General features: G+C 34.3%; 4 protein-coding genes across 4 annotated transcripts; 1 reads left to right on the forward strand and 3 right to left on the reverse strand.

Annotated features, from left to right (window-relative positions):
* Positions 1-4: 4 nt before the first annotated feature.
* LOC106122310 (Cytochrome P450 313a3) lies at positions 5-8,886 on the reverse strand (the record flags this gene model as incomplete). Its single annotated transcript, XM_013318249.1, has 10 exons — positions 8,558-8,886; positions 6,554-6,714; positions 5,983-6,092; positions 5,412-5,502; positions 4,371-4,553; positions 2,625-3,013; positions 1,905-1,973; positions 1,261-1,429; positions 729-902; positions 5-120 (listed from the first exon to the last, which is right to left on the reverse strand). Coding segments are annotated over exons 2-10 (1,443 nt in total), but the record flags the coding sequence as incomplete, so codon positions are not given.
* Positions 8,887-10,687: 1,801 nt separating this feature from the next.
* Positions 10,688-11,405, reverse strand: LOC106122518 (uncharacterized). Its single transcript, XM_013318525.1, has 3 exons — positions 11,176-11,405; positions 10,973-11,102; positions 10,688-10,845 (listed from the first exon to the last, which is right to left on the reverse strand). The coding sequence occupies exons 1-3, from the start codon at positions 11,271-11,273 to the stop codon at positions 10,744-10,746; spliced, it is 330 nt and encodes a 109-aa protein (XP_013173979.1). The 5' UTR covers positions 11,274-11,405; the 3' UTR covers positions 10,688-10,743.
* A 198-nt stretch (positions 11,406-11,603) lies between these two features.
* Positions 11,604-16,441, forward strand: Ras85D (ras-like protein 1). Its single transcript, XM_013318524.1, has 2 exons — positions 11,604-12,258; positions 14,318-16,441. Exons 1-2 carry the CDS (start codon positions 11,863-11,865, stop codon positions 14,495-14,497), a joined length of 576 nt encoding a protein of 191 aa, XP_013173978.1. The 5' UTR covers positions 11,604-11,862; the 3' UTR covers positions 14,498-16,441.
* A 4,512-nt stretch (positions 16,442-20,953) lies between these two features.
* Positions 20,954-22,934, reverse strand: LOC106122516 (cytochrome P450 6B1-like). Its single transcript, XM_013318523.1, has 2 exons — positions 21,579-22,934; positions 20,954-21,211 (listed from the first exon to the last, which is right to left on the reverse strand). The coding sequence occupies exons 1-2, from the start codon at positions 22,909-22,911 to the stop codon at positions 21,048-21,050; spliced, it is 1,497 nt and encodes a 498-aa protein (XP_013173977.1). The 5' UTR covers positions 22,912-22,934; the 3' UTR covers positions 20,954-21,047.
* Positions 22,935-24,215: the final 1,281 nt, after the last annotated feature.

A 24,215-nucleotide genomic window follows, 5' to 3' on the forward strand; every position in this document is an offset into this window, starting at 1 on the left:
GTCTCAGCACAATATCTGCCTTGAGTCTTGGTCGAGCGCCGCGCTCCGCCGCCCGCAGCTTAAAGTGACGGCAGATCTCGCTAAGCGCACATTTCATCTCTTGCATCGCAAACTTCTGACCTAAGTAAGTTCACATCAAATAACAACTTTACTACCCATGGCCTACACTACTACTATACAAGAAGATCAGGAGTTGGGGCCATGAGCATCGGTAGGGGAGGGGAGACAGCTGTGGCCTCCATAGAGATTTTTTTTAATAGGTATAAAAACAACTTCGAATAACGCTATATCAATAGTTCCTGCCTCTCTCTCATGACCTTGGCCTAGATTACAGGATGACGACGCTTTTTTAAGCTTCTCAGACTGCGTTTTCTGGCAATAAGCCATGCAACTGCTGTATCTAAAAGCACTTTAAGGACACTACGCAGCGTCTATGGTCTTAGGCCATCATCAGCTCAATATACGTCCCCTATAGGGGGCTCGGGGCCTACACTAAATCAAGGATGACATATTAGAAGGGGTAGTAAGTCATATTCGTAGTAAGGGGTAATATATTTGAATACAACTATACAATTTTACAGTGCAACTGTCGGAGACATAGGAGGCTAGTTAATTAGTTCTAAGAAAAACTTTATCTCGTTGAATAGTAGAATAATTAAACTGATTTTTTAATCTTTTAAAAGCAATTATTTACATATATTTTGTAATAATTCAGCTCTGATAAATACCTATGCAATTCCTGGGTCCAGCACTGAACGGTATAAAGGCGTATGGATGGCGAACTTCACCGTTGAGGAAACGCTGCGGCTGGAATACCTCGGGGTCTGGATAGATGTCGGCGCGTCGGTGCAGATCGTAGATATGGACCAGCACCTCCACATCTTTCTTCACCAGCACATCATCTGAGGAAGTAACGATGAAAAACATAATCAGCCATAAAATGTCCATTTCTGAAGGTAGACAATTATTGGTCTACTACTTATATTATAAATGCGAATGTTTAGATGTCTGAAGATATCTCCGGAACAACTTAACGGATCTTGATGAAGTTTGGCATGGATGTAGAACATAGTCTGGAAGAACACATAGGCTACTTATTAAGTTTTTTTTTAATTCCGCGGGGACGGAATCGCGGGTAACATATATAGACTGGTTGGTCTATCTTGTAAAAGAAATTCTCTTCATTGACACTGGTAAGACATCACCTAAATCTTGTTTTCCTGCTTTTAAGTTCAGTCTGTCTAGATCAGTATAACTCACCTAGCATAAAATCTTCAGTGATCTGTCGTCCTATGAAGGGCACGCTGGGGTAGAGCCGCAGAATCTCTTTTATTGTCGCCTCCAGATATTTCATCTCGGTCAGATCGGTCCAGCTCGGAGTGCGATCTGAATCCCCGAATATTAATTTGCATTCTTCGTAAATTCTATCCTGTATTTAATAAATAAAAAAAAACAAATAGAATACTTCAAAATCAAAGGAAATATTAATCGTATTTTTGCTAAAATTGTTAAAAATCTTGTAAAATCTATATATATAAAAGAAAGTCGTGTTAGTTACACTATTTATAACTCAAGAACGGCTTTACCGATATGCCTGAAAATTGGTGAGGAGGTTGCTTAGAGCCAGGAGACGGACATAGGATACTATTTATTCATTTTTTTTCGAATTTATGCCTTGAAGAGCTGCTTTTTATTTATATACTAATATTATAAATGCGAAACTTTAGATGGATGTGATGGGGATGGATGGGTGTTTGAAAATATCTCTAGAACGGCTAAATGGATCTAGATTAAATTTGGCATACATATAGAACATTGAAAGAATTGGGCTACACTAATTAAGTTTTTTTATATATCCACGCGGTCGGAGTCGCGGGCGACAGCTAGTATGAAATATAACTAACCTGAACATCCTCATGATCCGCCAACAGCATCAGACCGAAAGACAGTGCCATAGCGGTGGTGTCATGACCCTGCAAAGTAATCATTCATTGTTCTATTCATACATTGGATGAAAATTACTGTATGGATGGAAGTTAGTTACAAGAACATCTCCAGAACGGCTGCAAAGATCTTGCTGAAAGGCACAGATGTAGAACATAGCTTAGAAGAATCAAATAGAATACTAATTAAGTTTTTTTTAGGGTTCCATATCTCTAAAAGAAACAAACGGAACACTTATAGGATCAGTTTGTTATCCGTCCGTCTGTCAAGACCCTTTTTTTAATTCTGCACGGACGAAGTCGCGGGCGACAGCTATTATACGAAATATAAATACCTATATAGAAAGATATGGATAAATTACGTGAAGGTGACGTTTTTGGGGAACGAGGAATCAATCAGGAGAACCTGATGCTGCCCAGGTAAAAGAGAGGATTATTAGTTACTAGCCGTCGCCCACGACTCCGTTCGCGCGGAATTAAAAAAAACTATTTGCAGCGTAATGTTATAGCTTAAAGCCTTTTTCTATAAATGGACAATTCAACAAAAAAAAAATTTCAAATCGGACCAGTAGTTCCTGAGATTAGCGCTTTTAGACAAACAAACATACAAACAAACAAACTGTTCCTCTTTATAATATTAGTTTACATGATAGAAGATTAATCAATAAATATTTAAATAACCTCAAACATGAATGTATTAACTTCTTCTCTTATGCCTTCAACATCAATTTCTCCATTATTTTCCGCTTCAATAAGCAAATCTAACAACGCCAATCTTCTTTTAGAACTTTCTTTAGTTTTATCATCAAAATTCTCTAATAATGCACCATCTTCTTGATCTGTTCTCTTCATTTTTCTATCATCTATAACATTATCTGCAAAAGAATGTGCTATAACAAGGTCACGATTGAATTCTTTGCCTAATGTTGTTTGATAGAATATGATATCAGGATGCAACCAAACTTTCGTTAATCTCTTTATCACTTGTATTCCTATGTTTTTTATTGTATCTTTATATTTAATAGCCGATGTTGATTTATCGCAATCGAGTTGAGTTCCCATTGCTGTTTCTGTAACAAAAAAAACATTGATTCAATTTGAACCTTAAACAAAGGTAGCGAAGGTTGAAATTCTTTTGAATACTCTGTTACTCTATAGGAAGTTATGGTAAAAAGTAAAAACAACGTTTAAGGATTTAAATAAACTTGTATATAATATATCCTTTTTATAATAAACACTATGGAGGTATATGTCCGATCCCTAGCACTGCTCAGAGCAAAGTCAGAAGTGAGAATGATCAAAATTTCAGGGGGTCGGGCGTTTTTACCCTAGACCATAAACAATCTTTTATCATAAACAATAGAACAGTCATAGATTAATTTTTGTATAGATTGTAAATTTAAATAATTCCAACAAACTCTTTAAACTATACTTTTGTGTCAGAATTCAATGGAAGTTTAAAATAAAAGTTAACTAGCTATCGCTCGCGACTTCGTCTACGCGGAATTAAAAAGAACTTAATTAGTAGCCTATGTATTCTTCCAGACTATGTTCTACATCTGTGTTAAATTTCATCAAGATCCGTTGACCCTTTGACATACCTTCTAACAAACATCTATACATCCAAACATTCGCATTTATAATATTAGAAATATAAGACTGACCACATTCAATACTTTAATTTATTTAAAACAATAAAGATCACAAGGATATCGGCAAAGTTTCACACAATTGTGCTAATAAGTTATAAAAAATTCTACTGTAGAATTTTTAAACAAGTTTTCAAGGAAGTCCTCTTAACGAAAATAACATACTAAAAGAAATCAATATAATTTAACAGCCTTTATTCCAACTAAAGGTATAAATATTAGGAACGACAAAACATAATCTTAACGAAGAACAGCTTAACGGATCATGCTGAAATTTGACATAGACGTAGAACATAGTCTGGAAGGGTACTAATGTAGTTGTTTTTAATTCGGCGCGGACGGAGTCGCAGGCAGGAGCTAGTTACAATAGAATCTCGATATCTCGAATGTCGAGGGAAATACAAGAAACTTTGACTTATTGAGTCTTCAACTTCACGAGAAGTTCAAGACATGGTAGTCAAGATAGATAGTCTTCGTCCGAGTAGAAATTTTAAAAAAAACTTGTTGATAAGACTCTGTGTTCTTCCACACAGTGTTCTGCGTCTATAGCCACTTGTTTTAGTGTAAACTAGCTGACACCCGCGACTCCGTACGCGCGGGATTAAAAATACATGTTGGCCGATTCTCAGAGCTACTCAATATGCTCAGAAAATTTCATGAGAATCGGTCAAGACGTTTCGGAGGAGTATGGAAACGAAAATTGTGACACGAGAATTTTATATATAAGATTGTAGTTTGTCTATGGTTAAGAATTTCGATTAAAATACGGTAAACTAACCGCAAATCGTGTTGAGTGTAAAATCTCCGATAACAGAAAGTACATCCACATTTTTATCCGGCAAATTCTTCAATTTGCGAACCAAATTGCGACTTTTTTCTTCAAAAACCTTACTAAAGTTCCTTAAAATATTAAAATGGAAAGTCGGTGTTAAAATTTTTCTACGTCGATGCCATTTACTACCTAGAAAAAGAAATTACAAGTTAATTTATAAAATCAATAAAGCTGTCTGTTCTGTGACGCTCCAAAAAAGATGAATGACATTTTTACAGTAGTAAGATGACAAAGGATCAGATGATCACTTGATTTCACAGAAATAACGAACTGCTATCCATTGATTTGTAAAAATACAGATGCGTCCTTAAATGACAAAGGATATAAAGAGAACGCGCAACATAAAACTGTCAAAACAAAATAGACAAAATTTTATGTTCGCTACGATGAGCGTCGGTGGCTCAGGGGTTAAACACTTAACTTGCAATCTGCAAGTCCTGGCTTCGAATCCCGCCATGTACATGTGTTTTTCGATTTACATACATATGTACATTTATCCGATGTTCATACGGTGAAGGAAAACATCGTGATTTTGCACTTATATGAGAAGAAATTCAAAGATATGTGTGAAGTCAACCAACCCGCATTAGGCCAGCATGCTTGACTATGGCCTAATCAACCCACTTAAGGTAGGCATCGATCCCCTCGGTGGGGACATATAAGCTGATGATGAAAACTGAGATGTGTACAGTTTAGTTTAGTTTTAACTGTACAGTTAAAACTGTGCAGTTCAACTTGAAGGTGTGTAGTGGGCTTTAGATTTTTGTCTCGTCAAGCCATAGTAATGTGTGAACAGTAATTTAATTGTTTTAATATATTAATCACACGCCAAACAAAAGTATAAAAAAATAAATAAATAAAGTTTTCTCATTGAAATTGCAATACTTTGTATTCTAACATATTTTTTTAATTAAAAAAAAAACAATGTTAAAATTGGTACTCAATCGTCATAGTAAAAAATATGCTAGACTAATATAAACCACTCACCTGTACTGATTAGAAGACCAGCTCCGAGCCATGGCTCCAGAAAGTCGTAGGGTCTGTTCTTTGTTATGTTTCTTGAGTGTGCCAAAATTATCTGTAAAACATACATGGAGAAACTTCAAATGTAACATAAATATTGTTAAAACAGTAACCTATTAATAATAATAACGTTGGAGAATCAATAAATAGTGTATTTTTTTAATTTTTGTCTATCTGTCTGTCCGCAAGTTCATATTTGCTCCGGGTTATCTTAGGAACGGCTAGACCGAATTTCACAGGAAGGTTTTTAATTCTGTGCTAACTAAGCACGACTTACAGCTGGTTACCAATATTTTAGCAACCCATATTCTAAACTATGTCTATTATTTTCAAAATTTATTTTAATTAAGCGTCAATAGCCTAATGGTTAATGAAGGGGATTTCCGACCACGAGGTCGGGGGTTCGAATCCCGCCATTCGACTATTGTCGTAAACCATATTCTAGCACAAGCATAGAGCTTAGTTGGAATGGTAAAAGAAATATTAGTAAATTTACAAAAAATCTGCTAATATTTAAAAAAAAAAATTAAGTAACCTCAATGTCTTCGACATTGTAAACATGCAGAATGCGCCGATTGAATATCTTCAAAACATATCTGTATCCGTACATCTTAGGAAAACTCAGCATCCTATTGAAGAGTTCATCTGGAATATGCAACAATGAGCCTGTTTTAATAAGGTGACAAACAAGAAAAAGCTGACCTGGGAAGGCTAGACAAAGTCAATTTTCTTCGAAGCGATTCCATAGCGAACTTCAATTGTCTCGAACTGACGCGCGACAATCACGTGACTTATCTAAAGTTATTTTTTAAGTTAATTCGACGGAAGAGAAGATGCACAGAAAGAAGAATATTTCTTTCTATGCGTCTCCAACTGCAAGCCCACTTCCTCTTCTCATTTTTCGAGAGGACCAAAATTGCCTTCGCCAAACAGTAGTCAGGGATTAAGAGTTTTTAATAGGTTAAGGGACAAGAAGTCGACTAATTTTAATTCTTATTCGTAAGACAATAGGATCTGCAGATCCGTTCCCGATCATTTAGCAAATACTCTTGAAGGATAAGTTGTTAGGAAATAAAACAGATAACAACAAACAGATGAATGCTTACCGTAAGGTATCCCTAGTAATCCAAAAGCACACCCAACAATCGGCCATCTCTTCGGACCGGGGAGACTGTCTATAGGATTGTCTTCGTCGTAGTATTTCCATAACACAAACAATATCACGACGGCTCCTATCAGCCACAACATATTTTACTTTGAATAAAGTCTAAAAAAAATAAAAAATAAAACAATTGTGAGACTCAATGAAAACTTTACTGATTTCGGTGACCTTTGGTTATACTCATCAAGTTTATTTTTACCCATCGTCTACCCACATCTCCATTGTCACCTTGTTAACCAAATTTGATGCACTCTCAAGTTAATTTTCATATGAAAAAGTTATATTGGCATGTCATGTCATGAAAGATTTCTTTGAATCCCACCTTTATTTAGTACTTTATTGCGTCGAAAATCAAACAGTAAGAGATAACAATCGTCGTAATATATCGCCCAACATAACTCCGTCCGGAAGGATTAAAAAAACAACAATAGCCTGTGTTCTTCCAGGTTGTTCTACATCTATGCTAAATTTCAGCGAAATCAGCGAGATACCTTCTAACAAACATACATCCATTAGACATTCGCATTTATATTAGTAAGATTCCACGCCCACGAAATTGCGGGCAACAACCAGTGGACCACAATACATATAAGTATTCATAACAAGAGAGCGTCGCTTAAGGGGTTAAGCACATGACTTGCAATCTGCAGGTCCTGAGTTCGAATCCCGCCGCGTACCAAAATGTTTTTCAATTCCGACGTTCTTACGGTGAAGACATCGTGATGCAACCTACACATATCTGAGAAGAAATTCAAAGATATGTGTGTAGTCAACCCGCACTGGGCCAGTGTGGTTGACTATAGCCTCACCCCTAACTTAGGGAAGGCTCTGAGTCCTTAGTGGGGACATATAGTACGCTGATGATGATTCATAATATCAATAGATAACATAATAATAATAATAAGATACCTATTAATCTATTATTAAAGTTATTATTATTGATAGTTAAACTGATAATCTTGTTAAGTAATTTATCGCGCATAATTACGATAACATTGTATCTATTCTGAACATACTCGTAACAATATGTTGCAAATTTACAAATATAGCTACGCCTTTTATTTCTACAGGGTAGAAGGCAACATTGCGTCGTTCCATATTGCACAATATTTGTGAAGGCACAAGGTCTTCTGGAGTCGTTCAGAAGCTCTGTGCTGAGGGTCACGGCACATTGGAGATATCCCTCCCGGACCCTCGTTGTCGCATTGCCCACCGAGGGGATTTTAGTGAGTAGGAATCTCACATAACTCTGTCTTTCCCCCAAAAATCAGGATATCTTACGAAGATTTTCCTTAGGTCTTTAGGCCTTTAATGTCAATTTTGAAAGTGTATAAACTGATCCGATATATTGCAATGGTCAAATTGTTAACTAAGAACTAACATATGCTCCAAATCTTACTAATATTATAAATGCGAAAGATAAGATTTTAGAAGGTATCTCCGGAACGGCTCAACGGTTCTTGACGATACTTCATACAGATGTAGAACAAAGTCTGGAAGAACACATAACTACTAATTAAGTTTCTTCAAACCCCGCGCGGACGAAGTCGCGGGCAACAGATAGTAATTTATAAACTGTGGTGAATTAAAATGTGTTGCAGTTGTATAGTGTAGGAGTTTTGTTGAAATGTGTACATAGTTTGTTATAGATTAAAAGGTTAAAGGTTAGTCAGTTAAATAAATTCAATATATTGTACATTGAACTTGGCCCGCGTTTTCGCTATAGTTTGAGGGACTAGCCAACATTAGTGAAAACATTAAGGCTACAGTAATCAGTATTTGACATGGCACATCGGGAACAAGATTGCTATTCTGCTTGACATGCCAACTAAAAAACCGTGTATATTACATACGTACATATTCATCCATAAACCCAAAAAAAAAACAAAACACACGACATTAATAAACTTTGATATTTTAATATATAATAAAAAACAATCATACTAACCTTGTTATATCCTAACAACCTGTTCTCTGTTAATAACAAACATAAAAGTAATTTTAAAAGGTAAAAAATATTAATTATTTTGCTAGCCACAAACAACCAGTTACGTTCAGTCGTGGAGAATGACTGTGAAACAAGATAAACATCGCCTATATACACAACACTTCATCTTTCCATATTGTTGTTTGTGACTCATTCGCACTGACAACGAACTATAAGGCCCTTTGCACACGCAACGGAAATCATCGAAACATTATATGATTGCGTCGCGAAAATCGCATTTCGCGCGTTACACAAATTTGAATAGTCGACGCTTGTCTATTTGGTCAGTACCAAAGAGTATGTAAAATATTAGCTCCGCCATCTTGAAAATTGGAGCGACTTCTCTCATGACCTTGACAAACTTAGCGAGGAACTTTTTGGCGATGACAGATAGAAATGTCAACGCGCTTTGTATACCCATCTCTATGTATGACCTGTCTCCGAGCGACTAAAATCGTCGGTTTTAAAAGATTTATGTTACCTTGTGTACGAAGTGCCTAAAATTGTCGAGTCTTCTAATATTATCAAACAAAAAATACTACCAATAGTAAAATACTTGTATATAAATAAGAACCCCATAAGGATTTAAGTGTCCTAATTAATTAAGACGATAAAAAATAGACTAGATATCACACTATAGATTGGCAAATATTTTCGCTAAAACCTTAACGTAGATAGCAAACAGTGTAGTATCTTCACTAGATTACAATAATAACTTATTATTTATGATTATCAAAATCGTACACTTATTTAGTCGCCCGCAAAACCAGTTCCTACAAAAAATAATGATGACGAACCTCTGATGCAAATCAGTGTAACTCTTGCATAAAAATATAATATTATTGCATTTTAACTATGAAGATATCAGTTTCTAACCATTCTTGTCAACTCTATACAGATTTTCAATTGACCATTCAGAGTTGACAAGAAACTTGAGCAAAGTGTAAATTATTTGACGATAATTTTCTATTTAACTACTAAACAATTTTTGTTCTTATAATAATGAGGCAAATACCAATTTTTTGTATTGAAATCTGTAATCATACTAAGATAATAAATGCAAATGTTTGGATGGATGTTTGATCTCGATGAAATTTGGTATAGATACAAAACACAGTTTCTCAAGAACACAAGCTACTTTTAATCATAGAAATATGTTTAGTGCCCATAGGATACGTTCAATTCACATATTTACTCGATAAATCGGCAACGATTAAACACATCATGAAATTTGGCATAGATATACATAGTCTCGAGTACCACATGAGATATATTTTACTCTTTTTTTAATTCTGCGCAGTCAAAAGCAAACAAGGCAGAAATAATTTTAAAATAAAAAAAATATTTATCCATTTAATTAGTGGTACGGATTCAAATCCTATGACTATATTTCAGTGCATCCATACATCCAACATTGTTGTAATTCTCCAAGGACTTCTCTTTGGGAATCTTGCTTTTGAAAATATGATTTAACTTTGCGCAAAACTTTATTTTTCTTTTTGTTTTTTTTCCTTAACCTGTGATATTCTCACGCGCACAATTTTCTTAACTTTTGATAACAATCTGCGGATTTTTATTTTCGTATAATATTATTTTAGTAAGGACAAATTTAAGAAACAAAAGGAAATTTACATTACAATTGTACCTATAATTTTTTAATGTGTTTGATGTAATGGAAAAATTACGCGTTGGGTAGCTATTAGTTATTTTATCGAAAAATATGTTAAACACATCATTTCTCAATATTGCATTTAAATAGAAACTAACAAGGATATTACCTAAGTAAATTATCCTGAGTCATATTTTTTGCAATAATAATGTCCGATGTCAGAGATAAGGTGGAAGGTGCAAAGTCTAAAAAAAATCTCCCACTACCGGCTTCTAATGGGATCGAAGTCTAATATCTGACATCTTAACTTAGATCTAGCCTTAACAGAGATTAACTCGTAAGTTTACTTACCCGTAATTACTCCGTTTAATTTGTTTTTATGTTTTTCCTCTATCTGTTTTTATACTATTGAACAGATTTTGATGAAACTTTAGCACTGGTGAGGGCGCCACTAATAAGTTATCTAAATAATACTATGAAAGTGTAAAAAAAGTAGACCATTTTATTATATTTTTGAAAGAAAAAATAACATCACGAATTAAACATCTGGGGAAGCATAAGAGAGGCCAATATTCCTCAGTTCACAGTCTTCTTGTAGAAAATCTTTCACCAAAAGTTTCTTCAGAGCAGCTCGACGAACCTGGAATTATTCATAAAAATTAAGAAACAACAGTGGCCCTATATTCAGTTAGATATTTCTACTCTAGACGAAATCTAGAAGAGTATAATTTCAGAATGCATCCATTTATCAGCTGTTACATACTTACCGCTAAGGTCTGCATTTTGGCCTGACGCAACTCCTCGCGGATAAACATCATTTCAGGTCGAAGATGATGATGCGCCAAAGGATCCATTTGTATCGAGAGACGAGGATCAATGGACGCCAATTGTTGATCGCTAATTAAAACACAAATTACATACTAAAATATTAAATTAGTATTCTGATTACAACTAGAAAAATTCAACTAACAAATGGGCTCCGACATCAGCTTCTAAAATTCCCGCCTCTTCTAAAGCTTCCGCTTCCGCCTCCTCCTCCTCTACCGGTTTTTCCTTTTCGTTGGACATTTTCGAAATTGTTATTAAATATTCAAATTAGCGTATTAAAAAGTTTTCAAGCACACTAAATCTTCCAATGAAAGATTTATAATTTTTATGATTGCCCTTGTTATAGTTTTGCTTTGACATACACTTATTTTTTGTTAAGTGTCCTTTTTCTTCTATTTGGCGCCAGTTATAGAAAAAATTGTATCCAAAATTGGACATTAATATGATTTTTAGTTTTATTTATTGTGTATTTTCATTGTCTTTTAAATAATGTTAATAATTTGTTGGTCAAAAATTTACAATTTGTCATGTCATTTACATGATTTCGCAATCTGTTGAACTGTAGTGTCACGTGTAAGTTAGATCTGTTTAATCTGTGGTAAAAAAAGGGTGAGTGAACTGCCTCATTGTTATTTATTGCATTTGCCTCTAATAATACATTAATTAGCCGATTTACGGGTACAGTGAGTGCAATAACATACATAACAGGCCGTGACAGCCATGCCGATGTGAGTAATATCAGAGGTGTGGCGCGTCTCAGTGGGGCGTCGTTTGGTAGTGCAAGTGACATTAGATATACGAAAAAATATTCCTTCTATCTCGTTATAAGATGACGGAGTACAAGTTAGTGGTGGTAGGGGCCGGTGGCGTGGGTAAATCTGCATTGACTATACAATTAATACAAAACCATTTCGTTGACGAATACGATCCAACAATCGAGGATTCATATAGAAAGCAAGTGGTGATAGACGGGGAGACATGTCTCCTTGACATCTTGGACACTGCGGGTCAAGAGGAGTACTCGGCGATGCGGGACCAGTACATGAGGACGGGAGAAGGTTTCCTGCTGGTGTTTGCAGTGAACAGTGCTAAGAGTTTCGAGGACATTGGGTCATACCGAGAGCAGATCAAGCGAGTGAAGGACGCGGAAGAAGTGCCCATGGTGCTAGTGGGCAACAAGTGCGACCTACAGGCGTGGGCGGTGGACATGACACAGGCGCGGGAGGTAAGCTTTGTTTACCAACATGTCCTCCCTTATCACAGCTGTGGTATCAAACATTATAACTATAAATAACTATTCATTGTTTTCAAAAAGTGACATTACTATTTTGACAAAGCCAGCCTAAATATGATCCAATTATTATATTTCATTCCATTTTTCTAAATCCTATGCAATATACATTCATCATTTAGATTCTTTGTGCATAATTGCATAAGAAATATACTATACATTGTCCGCAGATGTTTTTTTATGGAATCTATATGCTATATCAAATTTGTGTCAGCCAGTTAGGTTTATGTTAAAACCTTGCAAGAAAAAACTTTATTATATTATACAGAAAACACTATAATTTATGCATTTTGACAATGAAATGCAAACATGGTATAAATGATGGTTTTAAAAATATTATACATACTATTTGTTACCCACAACACTGTTCGGGTTAAGTCGGTAATAAATAAAACTTAATTAGTAGCGTATGTGTTCTTCCAGACAATGTTCTACATCTATGCCAAAATTCAGGAAGATCCATACAGTCATTCTTGAGATACCTTAAAACAACTATCCATCCATCCAAACATTCTCATTTATAATATTAGTAAGATTATCATTTATGAACACATATAGATGAGAATAAATTTACAAAAAAGAATGAATTACCAAAAAGTCAATAATTTTTGAATTTAATTTAAAGTAAATTAATATTATACTTCAAATGTCTCTGAACCCACACCAGATTTAATTGCCAAAACCCATCCAAGATTGAATTCTTTCCACTGGACTAGCCAGCCATATCAAATTTTAACAGTTTGTAATGTAAATTCAATCTTTGTTTACAAATTTTTCTTTTTTTTTTTTGCTCTTAAATTATTGATATACGACTTATGTAGTTTTATTTCAAAAACATAAAAAACTTTAATGTAAACAGAGCCAGCTGTTGTAACAAAAAGTAATGTCAACAAAAGAATGTTTACAGAATCTAAAACATCCTGTATACAAGTCAAGTTACACTAAACTATGTCAGCTTAAGAGTCCCTATTGTTGGCCAATGCTATGCTACACTAAATAATGAAACACCAACTAGTTATTCAATATTAATCTTACAAATATTATAAATGAGAATGTTTAGATGGATGGATGGATGTTTGTTTAAAGGGATCCTCTGAATAGCAAAACGGTCTTGAATCTTGATGAAATTTAGCATAGATGTAAAACATAGTCCTGGAAGAACACATAGGAGACTTTTTTCTTTTTTTTTAATTCTGCGCAGGTGGACGACGGCTTATAATTTATAATCCTAGATGTGTAATGTAATATTCAATTGTCAATGTTATTAATTCACTAGCTTTTGCTCTAACTTAATTTCTACATCTGTACCAAATTTTATAAAGATCCATTAAGTAATTCCGGAGATACCATAGACTATTAAGTTTTTTTTAATAACCCTGTGGACGGAGTGGCAAGCGACAGCTAGTTTATTTATAAATAAACTTCCTAGTTTTATTTTTATGTAACAATCATAATACAATGTAGCAATACTTACAATTACAATAAATTAATCATCATAGTATGTTATTGTTATGTAAAAAATACATATGACACATCTAGATTACTCATTACTCTATATGATAGTTACAACTATTGTAGCACATACTTTATCCTTGTCATAAATGAGGGTAGCGTGAAAGGGTAGATGTCTTTTCTGCACATCCTCTGTTTTTTTAACCACTAAATTATTGTAGATGTCTATGGGCAGTGATCGCTTTGCTGTTTAATATTTATATCATTATAATAGCTGTTGCCTGCGACACCATCTTTGCAGTATTAAAAAAAACTTAATTAGTTGCCTATGTTTTCTTCTTTTACATCTGTGACAAATTTCATCGAGACCCATTGAACTGTTTTGGAGATACCTTCTAACAAATATCCATACATTCAAATTTTCCCATTTATAATATTGTGTAGATGTGTAAAGTTGTGGGAAAAGAAAACATGTTATTATAGAAATACTGACATGATAATTAAGAACAACAATTGTGAAGTGAATGTTTGTGGTTTTCAGGTAGCGCGGAGTTATGGTGTCCCTTTCGTAGAGACATCAGCCAAGACACGTATGGGGGTTGATGATGCATTCTACACCCTAGTCCGAGAAATCCGCAAAGATAAGGAAAGCCGCGGCAAAAAGTATAGGAGAGGGAACAAGGGGGGTTCACGGCGCCCCATTAAATGTGAACTGTTGTAAATAAGTTTTACGAATTAATTCAAATTCTCTATCAAGTTCCACAGTTTATTGTTAAATAACTGCTGTTGGTTTGCGAACTTTATTCTATGTGGTAACACAGCTATTTGAATATGACGTTTTATAAAATAACCATATTATGGCAATACTCGATACCAGTTGTGAAATATTGTTATTGATGTGGTAAAAATTTTAAAAATTGTTGTATTTTCATCGGCACATGGTAATATTTTATACCATAAAGTTATAAATGCCATATCAAGTGTAATTGTTGCTAAGTATTTGTTCTTTAAAGTTTAAGTAGACAAACACTTGGCCGAATTGCCCAAATGTTATAATCATATGCTATATCAACAGCAATTGTAAATAAAACAGTTCGAATTTTAAATATATTGACGAAAACTGTCTGTCGAATTTTAATGTCGAAATGACAATATGTCAAGCGAATGACTCAAATGCCCTGTCTAAAGTAAATTGTCTCTGGTTTACTATTACTCAGACTTGCTAAGACTAAGATTTAGATTTTGCAACCTGACTAATAATAAGGAAGTAAAATCCGTGTTGTACAAAAAATATTTGATTAATGGCATGGTATGTAATATTTACTAACATTTTCTTGCACAGAAGATAAAGAAATTTTATAAAAAAAGTAAATCTATTTGGTTATTCAAAGCTGTTTTCAGCAGTATTGAAATATCAGTTGTATAATACATAGATTAATAAATAATTTAAATCTGGGCCATTCTCAGTATGTATATGTCATGGTCAAAGTTTGAACTGCGTTTACTCCTACCACAAAACTTGACAATTATGAACTGTCAAAACAAATGTTTGACATGTCGTTAGTCAAAGTTTGCAAGCAACAAATGTCAGATAAAACTACAAAGTAACTATATTTACAAAGCTGTGACTAAAGCTTGAATTTAAATGTATGCAATTAAGTATTAATAAGTTTCAGCTTAAGTTTTATGTACTTTATACATTTTATAATCATTGCCTTTGATATGCACAAATGCCTTCTGATTACTGCCAACGCTTTTATCTCAGTGTTTAGTCGAAATATTTAAGACTATTTTTGTCTTTTTAATCATTGATAAAGAAATAAAGACACAGTAACATAGTAACACAATCAAAGATTTACGACATATAGGCATTTACCTCTATAAATGGACTCTCTATAAATCGTAGCATTTTGTTCCTATTGGATATTCGCCATTTTGGAGTTGATAATCAAAATGGCGCTACCGCGGTTGTAACGGTATTGTGGATTCGCGCTAATAATACCACTAAAACTAAATATAGATAGAATTAATTATCACATAACATCAACAAGTGCGTTTAAATCGGAACGAAGGGAAAGCTGTTAGTCCCTAAAACGCTTTTTTCTAATGTTTCCAAAACAAAAAAAAGGCCAAAAATAACTCAATCTATTGTTTTAATTAATTCGTCTCAATACAAATGTTATATTTTGGTATAAAAAAAAACAATTCTTAATTTCGCGCTCAAATCTGACAGAACTACTAAATACTATTTGATTTCCAAACAATTGCCTATCTGTTTATAGAGTGTCTATAGATGAGTAATCAGGAGCACAAAATTGTCAATGTTGACATTTACAAAATGACCCGTTTAGACGTCAAATTATTTTTTTAGATTTAAAAATTATGTTATTAGAAGTATATTTGTGAGAGATCTATGAGAATTACATAATTACTATCAGAGGAATATATAGGAATGATAGAAATATTAAATTTATTTCGCTAATTTTGCACAACACATTCTAGATGAGATGGCACTCAAATATTTTATAGGTTATATAAAAATTATAGGGTTGCCATTTAAGAATGTATTAATATTAAAATCATTGGAAAGTTCAGATTTATTTAGATAGAAAATTGCATCATGAATATTTAAATTTAATAGAAAAACATTTTACTTTCAAAAGGCTGTAATTATATTATTAATAACAGACGTGTTTATGTCATCAATTTAAATATAGAACATGAAACAAATCCAAAATAAATCCATAGACAATAAATGTAAAGCAGTCTCAAAAAGGTCTCCCTCTCACTGGAGAAGTATCGAGTAGTCACAATGAAACACTGGTTATATCTTGGTGCGAGTCAACTTTATTGAAATGCGGTCGGGAAGTCGATAAACATACAAAGTAAATCTATATCGTGATCTAGTAATATGTTCTGCCATCTATTGATATAATTATGGAAACTAAATTGACATAGCGTTCAACAATAAACATTGTCGGCCAGTGACATGTGCAATCCATCTGATGAACATAAATATTTGTGTCCCACTCTTATGAGATCTTTTAAAAGATGACTTCTGTGAGCGGTGGTTTCAATTTCTTATAAATAATTTACCTTATAAGATGAAACTCGTTAAATATTTTCTACTGTAGCTTAATGTATTATAGGCAGATACTGTTTGTACTGCCAATGCTGTTTTTGCATCTTTTTATATATTAAAAAACCTACTATTTCTATTCTAAACTTGTTATGAATAAAATTTCTTTGGGTCTATAAATTACGTCACACGTCTAGGTTGGAAGGGGTCGACGGTGTGTGACAAGGAGTCACATTTAATTTATATTAATTTGATAAATATCGCAACGTTGCGCTTTGTCGTCATTTTTTTGTATAATTTGTGACGTCACACTAAATTAGGGGGGGGGGGGTAGATGTCCATCGTAACAAAGACGGGGGAGGAGTTAAAAAATAATTCGTGTGGCGTAATTTATATATGGCCTTTTTTGTAGTTACAATTTAAAATTAACCCTTTTTTTATATAACGTATTTAGTTAACTAGTAGATAATTTTTGTTCCGATTGACTATGAAGACAAATTAGTATAACTGAGCTACAGGATGTTCCCCAATAAACTGTACCAAACTGTCAAAAAGTAAAAAAAGTAGAAAATACAGTTAATGTATTCCTTTTTTATATTAATTAAATTTTCTTACTGTTGCACTCATTAAGATGTCACTAAGTTTAGTTATGAGTCTATATTAGTTACAAATCTACACTAAAAGGCTCGCTTAGTGACAACTTGATGACAAATTTCGGCAGCGAAATTGCTATTTTTAAATTAAGTATTGTCATTTTATATCTCGTAATTGCATATTGCATGCTTTTATTGTTGAAAAAAAATGTATAATACTATAAAAATCGATTGTTAAAATAATTATGAACTGTTTCTATATGCGATAAAATTTGATTTAGAATAGACAATCTTTTTATAATACAAAGCGCACAGTTTAGAAAATGATATAATTACTGACGCATGTTTTTGTCTTAGGATAATTTAAGATTATACTTTTTGGTGTATTCATAAAAGTCTATGATTAGCGATTTGGTGCTGTTATATAAAGAATTGTTTAAAATGCGCCCAACTTTTTTTTTAAGTACAAAAAGAAAGCCATAGACATTTTTAGTTAGTTGCCAATACATAAAACAAAGTTAGTTAGAAATGATATTAACATATACTATTAAAATATTTGTCGCTCCACTTTTTTTAACTATAGGATCGTTTTGATGTAATTAGCTTTTACTGTAACATTTTGGGCAGAATTTTTCATGTTTTTTTTTTTCGTCATGCAGCTTTTTTTTTGCTTTATGGAGCTGTCAAAACAGGTTTCTATTTTATTATTAAGTAATATAAGTATGTAATTAGATATTGAATTATATTTCAAACGCGAATAAGGTTGTTTTGCCCGATATACTAATATGTTCCTAGCTTTAATTTACTATATTGCCAATTTCTATTTGAAAAAAGAAACATCCTTTAACTCTATAAGTTAGTGAAAAAAATGTTTAATGAAAATCCTGTCATTAATATTCATTTATTTAGCAATTCACTACTTATATATAAAATAAATTTATAATCAAGAATTGTATATCTTCATAATTGAAAGTAAATAATGAAATAATAAAAGAAAATATATAATTCTATAACAAAAATATTATACTAATATATATTAACACGTTGAGCGCCACGCGTATTTCTAAGAAAATCCCGTTCAGGCCACGAGCGCCACCTATACGCACTGGTATTAAAGGGCCGGTGTTTCCGATCGCAGTATCCGTTTGTTTCAACACGTTACGCGCCAAGTCTGTTTTGTTTTTCTTACTGTTCAGCCCGCTTAGATAAAATTTCTTCGAAATGGATTCGTGGTCGTTATTCTTTTTGCGACAAATCAGTTTATTACAGTTCAAATGTCACTGAGCGTCAAACATCTTAAACAGAAAATCTAGTGTCAGCCACCGATGGCTGACATGGCGCTCAACGTGTTAACTATACTAATGTGTTAGTTTTTCTACTGTTCTAAAAAAATATAGTAAATCACCTCTATATAAAAGTGGACACTAAGTTACGCTGTACAATGAAATATATAACGAATTTGGTTATACATAAACAATATATAGGTTTTAAGTTGAATAAAATCATATTTCGTTAAGTTATAAATATTATAAGTGAATTTCGATCCAAGTAAATAGCTGCCATGGAAATGTTTTTTTTATTGCCATCGTATAATTTTCATTATTTTTTTTTAGTTTTTTTTAATACTTATTTTACGAAATTCTTTTACTTGTGTACTTGTGCGTTGTTTACGTAATAATTAAAATTCGACGTATCATTAAAATGATGCTAATGCACAAATGTTGGTAAATAGGTTTTGAAATAACGAATAATTCTGTGAATATAGCACAAGTGTGCGTGCTAAATGAATTTAATAAATTGGCATGATCTAAGTATTTGTTTTAATTATCTACCCCTTTATGTATATTATAGTATTTCCGGACAACCTATAATGTTAATACAAAGTGTCAAATGAATGTAACAGAAGTAGTTTATTCCAAATTGTATCACAAGTATATAGAGATAGAGTTCAATTTTGTCAAATGTTACGATATTTTTGCGCACCTTGACTGCTTCGTTACTTATGACGCTGTGGCTGCTACGATATTTATGGGCACCTTGCATGTACTCATATGTTTGACGCTGTGTATGTACCGATGTATTTGAGCAGGGTGAGTGTATCTATCAATTTGAGGACTTTTGTTGTACCGATATAATTGATTACTTTTGATGTACCTATATATTTGCATATCTTGTCTGTGACGATCTATATGACGCTGACTGTACTTCTGTAGCCCCAACAATACTCCGGTGAAAACCTGTCGAATGACACCTCGTTCCAATTTAACTGTTTAATATGCGGGGAAAAAATCCTGTCTAACGAGTAACGAGTGATTATATACACACAAAATATTACATTTATAGCAAAGAGTTAAAACTTTTTCAATTTAAAATATTTGCATCGCAAATAGTTGCTAGAGTATAAATATTTTATGACACGACGGAAAACATGGATACCAATCTAGCGGGATTAATAGTAAAGGGCGCTTAGGGTCGATTTATCGATATCGGTAAAAATGAAGGTGATTTGGTTAGCCCCTTTTAATTTTTTTTTTATTAACAACATCGAACCTAATAAATAACATTAAATAAGAAGAAGAAATATTTTTGTTCAAAGTTGCGCTAGCCTGATTTATATAAAAAAAACTAGCTGTCGCCCGCGACTCTGTCCGCGCGGGATTAAAAAATATATGTTGGCCGATTCTCAGACCTACTCAATATGCTCAGAAAATTTCATGAGAATCGATCAAGCCGTCTCAGAGGAGTATTGGAACGAAAATTGTGACACGAGGATTTTATATATAAGATTATGACAACGGAGGGTCTAATTTAGAATAAAACATATATAAAAGAAGATTATGGGAATTGAAAAATTATATTAATGTAACAATAAAATTTCGAGAAATACCACAAGTATTTTGATTTGCATTCTATAACAGAGATCCTTTAAATATACCTCGGTAATTATCCTAATAGGGAATTGTTTTCGTAATAAAATATTACATAATGATTATGTAGTTTCTGATTATATTAAAATGTATTTTATCTATGTATATATATAAAAGAAAGTCGTGTTAGTTACACTATTTATAACTCAAGAACGGCTTTACCGATATGCCTGAAAATTGGTGAGGAGATAACTTAGAGCCAGGAGACGGACATAGGATACTATTTATTCATTTTTTTTTCGAATTTATACCTTGAAGAGCTGCTTTTTATTTAACTTTATATATTCGGTTTTTTTATATATCCACGCGGACGGAGTCGCGGGCGACAGCTAGTAACACATAAAAGCCAAGAGAAATCACAAATTAAATTTCATTGTATTTTTAGGGTGGACCGTAAATTCTACTCCTGTGGTAGCCTATAACTGTCTTTGGTGGTCTGAAATTGTGTTTTAGGGGTCGTATATTTGTGGGTCTATTATTTAAATATTTGATATTATACACAGTCTAGAACTTTATAGTTATTAGATAATATTTTTAGGTTTAAAAAAAACTATTATTCATTTTAATGTTCACCCAAATTTATTAAAAATGAATTATGTGTCACAATCCACAAAAGTGCCCTATTTCAAAAACAATATTTAAAGTGGAAATTTTCAGAGTGTCGTTTGTTAGTTAACGTCGCACAATATTAACATAGATTCCTTCTTGAGGCAAAAGGAACAAACGAGTCGGGTCGTATGTAAAATTCACAGCCGTCTTCTTCGAAGGCTCCACACGGAACTTGGAAAAGAATTTGGCCATGGCAACTCGTGATTGTGTTTTAGCGAAGCGCATGCCTGCAAAATAAAAACTTCTGTTACAACTTGCTCTAAAAACTATACTTTTAAAAATGTTTAGCCTTATTAAATTTGTTTAAAAAATAATTTATAAAACGGCTCGTTTTTTTTTTTTAAATTAAAAAAAAACTCGTACACTCCGTCCTTTTCAGGGTGAGTGAGACTGGTGTCATTTCGCTCTCATCGAGACGTAGTCCCTCTCAACGTGAAAAAGACCCCCGATGGACCTGAAACTAGTCCGTGACCCCAGACCGACCCTGATGAAGTGTACGAGTGTAGTCGTTTTCATTTAGTTAAAATAATATTTCACAATATTTTGAAAAGTTTAAATATTTACTTTTGGTAAGAAAAGTAGAAATGTACATACCGATGCAGTTCCTCGGGCCGACTCCGAACGGTACATAAGCGCAGAGATGTCGTTTCTGCACATTTTCCGCGCTGAAGCGGTCCGGGTCGAATCTCTCCGGGTCTGGGTAGTGCTTGGGGTCGTGGTGTATGCCACACGCGCTGACGATCACCGGCATGCCTTTCTCCAGCGTGATGTCGGTGCCCGGCACCTTGTACTCCGTGTGAGCGACGCGCTGGATCAGGTCCACCAACGGATACTTCCTCAATGTCTCGTCGAACACCTGATGCAAATATTTCATCTCGTTTAGGCACTCGTAGCTCACCTCGCCATTGTTTCGTTTGAGGACATCATCGATATGCTTGATGAGCTTGTCCTGTACGTCCGGGTTCTTTGCCATCTCGTACATCAGGAAGGCCATAGTGGACGCGCTTGACTCGTATCCAGCCCCGTAGAAAATGAAAGCTTGAGCAGCAATTATACTGTCGGTCAGTTCCAGTGACGCTTGTTTTTCATTTTCAAATCTTTTCCGACCTTCAATTGTCCTCTGCTGTCTCAATTCAAGAATAAGATCCATAAAATCTTTTCTATCGGTCGGTCGTCCACCTCTCTGCTTTATCACTTGTTCCACGAGTTTCTCGAAGAACGAAGTCACATAGCGGGGCAAGATGGAGCCGTTGAATTTCTTCAGTATACCGGGATACATCATATCCAAATCGATGCTGTAGTTTGTAGAAAAAATAAGTTTATCCATATTTTCCAATGTATTCCTTATGTTGTCGTCGAGATCAACCCCGAAGGCGCAGGCGCTGATCACCGACATTGTGTACTTCTGGAAGAGCTGATGCATAGACTGCTCCGGTTGCTGCTGGGTAATTTCATCGACGTACTGGATGAATTTGTCCGCTCGCTCTGTTATCAGATATAACATGTTCTTGAGCTTCCCTGACGTGAACACTGGAGTGAAATGTCCATTCAGAATACGCCACCTGTCGCCGTCGGCGTGGAACAAGTTAGCTCCCATACCCTTGTCACTGAATTCCACTCCCCTATCGATGAATTGTTCGAAGTCTTTAACTAGGATGTGCTTCATGATGTCCAAGTCTCGTACCATTAGAGTCGGTGATGTCATTCTGTATATTCCGACGACTTTTTCTTCAGGATAGGCATTGTAGATGTTTTTGTTGACGACTATCAATGATGTTTTTCTTAGGAAGGAATCCTTGAGGTTTCCGAAGAACGGTAGCGGTTTGGGTCCGAGGACGTTTCTTTTCTTCCAGTAATCAAATGTCCTGGTGAAGTAATAGTACAATGTGGCAAGCAAAGCTGCTATAGACACCAGTGTGTACATCATGTTTGTCGACCTTGTTGCTGCTGCTACGGGATGCGACTGAATGCCACACCTCTCGCAGAGCGTGTATTTATACAATAGTGTTTATCTCGACCGCTTCAACGCTTATCAGAAAATCGCTACATCAGCAAATCTTGTCTCGCTTGTTGGTCGTTTTAAGGTTAGAATTTGATAAAGAACATAGTAAAGAACGGTCCCCAATGGACACAAAACTAGTAGGTCTCGACACCAGGTAAATGCATCAAGTTAGCTACTTTAAACTTAGGTATTGGACCTGTTAAACCTTCATTTAATCTGATAAATCTTGTTTATTTTTATTTTTTAATTTCCATAAGGCACTAATAATTTCTGTCGTCCTAAGAACATACAACCAAAGTTTCGCCAAAGTAGTCTGTGTGTGTGTGTGTACATAATTAATACGTAAATGATAAATAAGAAGGATAGATAAATATAAGTTTGTATGTATTTTATTTTATAAATGCTTTATAGTGAATGTCTAGAGAAAGTTCAGCAGTGGTAGACGCCAGCAAAATAATATTTGTTGAACGAATGTGCCTCGCCCTTTTTTTTTCAGAGGGGAATGCTTTATGCATACTCCGCGCCCCGGGGGGACGCGGTAGTTATGTGGGACTCTCCTTCATTGCGGAGGCATACCCACTAAACCCCTCTGTTCCTCCAACGCATCGAGACGGGACCACGGGAACGCTTTCGCTCTCATCCGCGGCCATGTGCCTCGCCCTCTGCAATACCACGACCGCACAGAAGACAAGCGCAAAGTGGAAATAATTCTGCGTTGCGACTTAGGAGTGTGGTGCCGGAAACCTAAGTATTCTTTACCTTTCCACCCTTGTCTTAAAATGAAAGGAAGTTGATTTGATGGTGAAAGGGACTATAGGAAGGGGAAACATACTCTCTCTCGACTCCCGATTTTCAGTGTACTTATAACAATACAAATATCAATAAGATGTCACCATTACAAATGGTTGATTTTCAATTTACGTAAAAAAATTACAAATGGCCGGTGTAAATCATTTGCCCACGAATTTACATTTAATGCGTTCCTGATACACATCTTTCTCGTACTTTGCGATTATTATTTGCAACATTGCCACTAAATTTCGCGCCATAAATTTATTTTTTTATTCTTCTTTCATTCAACCTTTATTAGCCAAATCATCTAAGCACGCCTGTTTAAACTCTACTAACAAGATCCTTTAAATCATACTCTTCCTTTACGACACTATATCTAATCCATTCTCATGCACTCCTCAAAGATCAAATAAGTTCGTTTGCTGTTAACAATAATT

The sequence above is a fragment of the Papilio xuthus genome, unplaced genomic scaffold (assembly GCF_000836235.2).
Source record: "Papilio xuthus unplaced genomic scaffold, Pxut_1.1 DF826923.1, whole genome shotgun sequence".
NCBI classification, from domain to species: domain Eukaryota; kingdom Metazoa; phylum Arthropoda; class Insecta; order Lepidoptera; family Papilionidae; genus Papilio; species Papilio xuthus.